The sequence below is a fragment of the Tupaia chinensis genome, unplaced genomic scaffold (assembly GCF_000334495.1).
Source record: "Tupaia chinensis unplaced genomic scaffold, TupChi_1.0 Scaffold147869_1, whole genome shotgun sequence".
In the NCBI taxonomy this organism is placed as follows: Eukaryota; Metazoa; Chordata; class Mammalia; order Scandentia; family Tupaiidae; genus Tupaia; species Tupaia belangeri.
This window is the reverse complement of record NW_006207719.1, coordinates 995,074-1,001,915: the sequence shown is the minus strand read 5'-3', so window position 1 is coordinate 1,001,915 and position 6,842 is coordinate 995,074. Positions and strand designations below refer to the sequence as shown.

Genomic DNA, 6,842 nt, shown 5'->3' with positions numbered 1-6,842 from the left:
GAAAGAGCAGCCAGGATCATGGGGGTGCAGAGGAGCACTCAGCGTGTTCAGGTCAGCCTGGGATCTAGACCTGGACCTCCCATATGGCCCCAGGATTGTGCAGTGGTGCCTTACTGCCTGCACCACTGGGACTAGGGCCCTTATAGCTTCTGAAAAGTAAATCCTTTGTCATTTTGTGTTGCAAATACTTTCTTCCAGTCCATTGCTTCTTTTAACTTTGTTGTATAAGCACTTGTGATTTCAATATGAATATATTTATATTTTTCTCCTAAAATTTTCTTTTTATTTTGACTAAGAAGTACTTTCCTAATTTGAGATTGTAAAGTCATTTTATATTAATTTCTTTTTAAGTTATGAAGTTTTTTTTTTTTTTTTTTGGGGGGGGGAAAGGTTTTGCTATAGGGCACACACACTCATTGGAATGACAGAGAGAGCCAGAGAGCCAGAAAGCGAGAAATCACTCTCCTGGGGGGATGGTCACACTGCAAACCATTCCCCTCCATTCTCCTCTGAGACTCTTGGGCATACCTGCACACATGCCCAGCTTGAGTTTAAGCCTCTGGATCTGGGACTCGCACTGCGGTCAATTACATGGGAGTCTAGCAACGTAGTCATTATACTATCTGCTGGTCTCAAGTTATGAAATTTTATTTTCACATTTAGGTCTTTAACATTTACACCTCCACATGGAACGGACTGTACCTGTGCGCATTGCTTCAGGTAGGATTTTCATTTGACTTTTTATGTGTGGAAGTATACTGTCCCAGTATTACTGATTTGTAATGTTACCTCGGTCATATTGCACGTTCCAATACTAGCTTCTGTATGACTCTGGAGTCAATATTCTTTTCCATGTTTCCTATTTGTCCATCCCTAAGTTAGCCTTTGCTTTTTAGTCATTTGATAGACTTCTGACATCCTAAAGGTCATTAGCAGTGCCTCCCTTAATAATCCCCATCAGTGATAATTATTCTCTCCCTATGCTTTCATCTAACTCTGAGTTTTTCTCTATTAAATACATATAAAATACTGTCTTATAAACCAGTTATAACCTTAAGACCTGGAGAAAATAGGATGAATATCAAGACCTGGAAGCTTCTAGTCTCTCATGTCTGTACTCCAGAAGACTTTTGGGACTCAACAGGGCCGTGTCTCCTGCATGTTGAATCAGGGAATTCCACAAATTGCTCCCTACTTTTCTTTTTTAAAAAGTATTTAATTTTATTATTATTATTTTAAAAATGAGCTATAGGGCATGTATGCTCATCAGAGAGAGATAGAAAGAGAGAGAGAAAGTAAGAAAGCAAGTCATCAGGTCTAAGACTCAAACCGCAGTTAGCCATGTGGGAGTCCAACACCCTAACCACCAACCACCTACTGCCCCCAGCTCCCTACTTTCCTTGCATAAGCTGTTGTAATGGAAAACTCCAAGAGCAACACTTATCTTCCAGGTCTCCTCGTGGACACATCATTGTTCTGGCTATTAAAAGCCCTATCTCTGCCTCTTGTGCTTAGAGACAGGAAAAATACCTATCTTTGGTCTTGTGGTTTACCTCTATCGCAAGCTAATGCCTATTTGGATGTAATTTGAGAGGGAAATTTTGGTTTCTGCTCACTCTCCTAAATGGTCACCATTCACTGTAGACCACCTTCTACATTTCTGAGAGCACATTACAGGATCCGAGCTCTGCTTTCAGACTGAAGAAAACAGTTCACTTTCTTTCCTGAAGAAAACCTCGACATGCCACCGACTGGCCACTCCCATTATGAGGAAGTATAGTGACAAGTAGACCACAGAGTGTGATACCCAGAGAAGAGTTGTCTGGGTTAGTTAGGAAATGCAGCTCCTTTTGATAATGCAATAAAGACAGAAAGTGTGTTTGACATACATAGGCTTGAGATCTGGTCCTACCCACTTCTTAGTGATAATGGTACTAGACAAGCCATTTGACTTCCGGCTTCCTCTTTCTTTATGCTAAAATAGGAGATTTGCAAAATTTTTTATTTCTAAAACCTCTGACAGCCTAAACGTATATCACACTATGTAGTGATTTTGGAATCCCCCGTGGTATACCGATAGAACACTCGAAGCATGTACTTTCATCTGCGTAATGCTTATCACAGAGTAGTCCTCTGTGCACGCCCCATTTCTTGTCCGTACGACAGCCTAGATGAAGAAGCTGAAGCCAAGTAACCGGCTGGAGATGCCAAGTAACGTGCTTAAGACTACACCTCTGGTAAGTCACAGGACTGCGACTTGAGTTCAGGGGTCTCTGACTCTAAAGCCAATCTAACCACTCACTAATATCGAGCCCTTGATGTGGTCTTTGATGTGGAATGCCTTAATCCCCTCCGACCTGCCTAGAGACCTCCCTGTGAACGTACATTATCATCCACAGACATCAAACCTCCCCCGCCCCCCACTCCCTCTCTGACACACAGACACAGGCAGGAGGGAGAGGGGTACCTCAGCACCAGGAGGGCGATGAGCAGGAGCAGGACCACAGTCCCCGTGAGGGTGAAGACTGCAATCATCAGGACCTGAGGGCCTGCGGCAGAAAACACAACAAACAATGCCTTAGTGAGGCACTTTGGGATTTCAAAGATTCTAGCTGTGGGGACCTGTAGTTAGTGTAATGGCTATGTCACTGGACTCCCACATGGTCAACCGCGGTTTGAGTCCTGGATGCGGTGGCTTAAACTCACGCTGGGCGCATGTGCGTGCATGCCCAAGATCCCTAAAGGAGAATGGAGGAGAAGGGATTGCGGCGTGGTCATCCCCCCTGGGGGATGATTTCTCGCTTTCTGTCTCTCTGTCTCTGTCTTTCTGGTGAGCACATGCACCCTATAAGAAAAACCTCTCAAAAAAAAAAAAAAAAGAAAGAAAGAAAAAAGATTCTAGCAGTGTAATACAAGTTGGGAAAGGGAAAAGAGATTGCCTTTTAAAAATTTTATCTTTTATTACTCTCTTTATTGAATAGATCTTTGAAGAAAAGTGTCTGGTATGTACCCAGGGAAGTGGTTTACTTTCAGCTCTTCTTGTGGCCTATACATATCTGTTTCTAAGAAATCACCAATGTCATAAATCATTTTCAACACACAAACAGTTTTTTAAAAATCTTGCCAGAGGGCACGTGTGCTCACTAGAGAGAAATAGAGAGACTGAGACAGAGAAAAAGGAGCTTCAGTGGGGCATGCTTGTGCTGCAATCCCTTCTCCTTCATTTGTCTATCCCATTGGGATTTGGGGCATGGACACACACGCATCTGGTGTGTTTTTCAAGGGGAAAAATTGGGATCAGGATTTGACCTGCAGACGGTGTGTGAGGTCCAGCGCCCTTAACCTCTGTGCTATGGGATTGACCCAAGAAATACAATTTCAACAGTGCAGATGAGTCCATTCACCAGTCTACAAAGATTGTACATCCCCTAGAGTGGTGTATGAGTTGGAGGCCCTGCGGGTTGGGGGCAGACTTCTCAGCCAATCTCAATTCCTATCTATATCTACAGTACGAATATCTCACTGCACTAGATACAGTTATGGTATGTGCATATAGCATCTAAATAAACTTTAATGAAATATAGTAGTTTTAAATTCAATGTCTTTTTTAGTTTTGCTTGTTAGATAAGTCATAGGATCACATTAGTTCTGAGGTTAAGTTTCTGCTGCCTTCTGGTGGTTGCCCTGGTTATTCCATTCTATTTAACTATTTTTTTTTTTATTTACTTATTTTAATTTGACCAGAGGGACAGAGAGAGAAAATGAGGAAGCAAGTTGCCAGGTCCAGGACTCGAACCATGGTTGATCATGTGGGAATCCAGAGCCCTCAACCACCACACTACCCGCCAGCCCCATGTTCACAACCACAAGGCCATTTGACTTTATAGTTGGATAAAACTTGTTAAATCTCCTAATGTCACAGAGACAGAAACTCACACAAAGAGAAGAGAAATAAATGGACTGAAATTGTCATAGTGTGAATTCATCATCTTTTAAACCAGTGATAGTGGTAAATCTGAAGTCAGCTCGAGGAGGAGCATTTCACCCCTATCCCAGCCCCCGTTCTAGTTCATTGCTAATGCCTGCTGGATAAAGGCACAGGTGTCATTTGGGGCCACGCTTGGCTCATGGAGAGAAAGAGAACTAGAAACGTAGGTAGGACCAGCTTTGATACAAGCAAGCCCATCAAATTGGAAATGTTCTCTGTAGATCAGATCAGACTTTCAGAGTTTCGGGCCGTAGATTAGTTCTAGAATATGACTATTTCTAGCTTACAATTTTTAGTACTTTTGAAAAAAAAATGATAAATGAGTACAGTCATTACAAAAAATTTGGAAAATTTAGAAAACTACAAAAAAAAAAAAAAAAAAACCTTCCAAAAAGATTGCTCAGAAGCCACTACTGTTAACATTTTAATGTATTTCTTTTTTGGTCTTATTTCTACACATTGCTTTGCTAAGTTAGAATCTCATTAAATAGGACCAGAGGTGGCATGGTGGTTAAGGTGCTGAACTCCCACATGGTTTGAGTCCCGGACCTGGTGACTTGCTTTCTTACTTTCTCCCGCTGAGCACATGTGCCCTATAGCAAGAATCTCATTAAATAAAAAAAGTATTGTTTTCTTCCTGAAGATTGATTAATAACATGGAATTAGTACCATTAAAGTGAGCCTTGGCCAAACCAGTCAGGGATAGACTGTCCTGAGAGCTCGTTGCCAGGAGACTGGCCCTGCCAGGTGATGGTCAGTATCATATATTTGCATTAAAACTTGCATGGAGAAGGCCTTTCCTTGTTAGGGCTTTTCACAAAATGATAAGAACTCATCATTACAACCTCAATATGTTTCCCATGACAAAATAGTAGTTTTTTTTTTTTTTTTAAATAGAGATTTTTGCTATAGGGCACATATGCTTGCCAGAGAGACAGAGAGTGAGAGAGAAAGTGAGAAACCCCTCCACCCCCCACCCCAGGGATGGCCATGTCACAATCCCTTCTCAAGTCTCCTCTCAGGATTCTGGCACGCACACATATATGCTCGGCATGCATTTCAAACCACTGGTATGGGACTCAGACCACAGCCATGTGGGAGTCCAGCGACGTAACCTCTTCGCCATCTTTTGGTGCCAAGTGAATAGGAAACTTTTAAAGGCCATGATCACTGACCACCCCTAAGCTTGGTTCATCACATATTCCTGCTAAAATACGTACCCATTAGGTTTAAATGTGAATAGAGTAAGCGTGTGTGTCTCTATGCTCATTTTGGCCATACCTAGTTTTCTACAGCATATCTAGTTTTTCATGTCAAAGAGTAGGAAATATTTTAAAGATACATATGGCAAAATCAGAATAGGACGTTTTCAATGTTTAATCAAAACCTTAGTATCATTCGCCAAGCAAGAAAGTAAAGTTTGCATTTACTACCCCACAAAATCTAACCGGGACAACAAACAAAACAAAACAAAACACAAAACATAAAACATAGGCTAACTACGTAAGCCATAAAACATACTTTCCATACCCAAAACAAAACAAAACAAAAAACAATAAAAACAACTTCAAGGGAAGAAATTCACTAAGGGTATCTTACCACCGCCTGGAATATCATTTGGAAGTTTATGGTTTTTCCAGGTGAATGTGGGGCTAGAGTCCACTGTGGTACTTGTGTTTAAGTGGGTGTTGTATGTCAGAAGAGTCTTGTACTGTGTCAGGGCATGAAAAAGAAAAAAAGGAACAGAAAAAGACATTTTAGAACAACTTGTGGTGAAATTTATGGTCCTGCCCAATACTTGAATTTCATAATACATCTCAGTGAAACAAGATAATTGTTGACCAGTTAGAGTTAGGATCTTTTCATTGGTGTACAGCATGAAAATGGACTTCAGTTTCAGGCAGGCCAATTTATTTACCTAAATATTTATGACTGTAACACCATTCTACTAGCCCCTGCCCAACACAGATTCTTTGGGTCTTAAGAGAACTAGTGCAAGTCTTTCATTTCACAAATGTTAAAATAAAGGCCAAGAAATAGTAAACGACTAGAAGTCACATGACAAGCGAAGCGCCAACGTTGACCACAACATTGCATTGCTTTTGAAAATGTACCACAAATAAAATGTATTGTATCATTTTGATGTTGTTTATTATTGTAATTTATATTATTAACACGATGTTAATAATATTGTATTATTAATATAGTTTATATTATTAATCCATCGTATCATTTTGAATTATTTCAGGAGCCCCAAAATAATTCTATATTTCCTACCTTCTGTCAGTTATGTAATAGACAGACACTAATTAGGTTTCTAAGATAAAAGTTTTCTTTTTTTGAGTAATCTGCCAATGGAAAATTAATAATATCCTTAAATTACTGATATATTGAGTCAGTTTTGTAAGAGCTCTGGAAAATGACCATCCTTCCAAATTTGCCATCACTCCTTCAAAATGTTCTGGATAAAAGTTTTACATTTTCAAAACTTTACTCTTCTCTGGAAAATAGACCCTAACAGCATATATTTAGGGTAGGAAATATCCTGTATATTAGGATAGACCAGGTTGAATCTCTAGTGAGACCTACCCCAGATAGAGATGATCATTTCTATAATTCTGTGTTTTGAGAATTAATCTCTGGTTTCTTCAGATATGTAGCTTGTGTTGTATAGTATGTAGCACAATCAACAGCATTAGATGATTAAAAAGTCCAACCAAATTTGCTTTTTTGGGACAGGACGTGCACAGAACAGTATTTTTCTTGTTGGAGAGCAGTCACGCACAGACATAAGCTCCCCCATGTGCATTTCTGTCTCCATGGCGGGCGAGGGCATCTTTTCCAGTTGCCAGTA

The 6,842-nt window shown here is 40.3% G+C and overlaps 1 protein-coding gene and 1 long non-coding RNA gene across 2 annotated transcripts in view; one reads left to right on the top strand and one right to left on the bottom strand.

Annotated features, from left to right (window-relative positions):
* Positions 1-6,842, bottom strand: part of GUCY2C (guanylate cyclase 2C) — an 82,811-nt gene that overhangs the window by 47,963 nt on the left and 28,006 nt on the right. The window contains exons 10-11 of the mRNA XM_006169964.3: positions 5,588-5,699; positions 2,468-2,549 (exon numbers count right to left, since the gene is read on the bottom strand). Of these exons, the coding sequence (XP_006170026.1) occupies positions 2,468-2,549; positions 5,588-5,699 (194 nt within the window). The remainder of the gene's footprint in view (positions 1-2,467; positions 2,550-5,587; positions 5,700-6,842) is intronic.
* Positions 1-6,842, top strand: part of LOC106734051 (uncharacterized) — a 34,737-nt gene that overhangs the window by 27,160 nt on the left and 735 nt on the right. Inside the window, exon 2 of the long non-coding RNA XR_001369822.2 lies at positions 664-720. This is a non-coding gene — a long non-coding RNA (uncharacterized LOC106734051). The remainder of the gene's footprint in view (positions 1-663; positions 721-6,842) is intronic.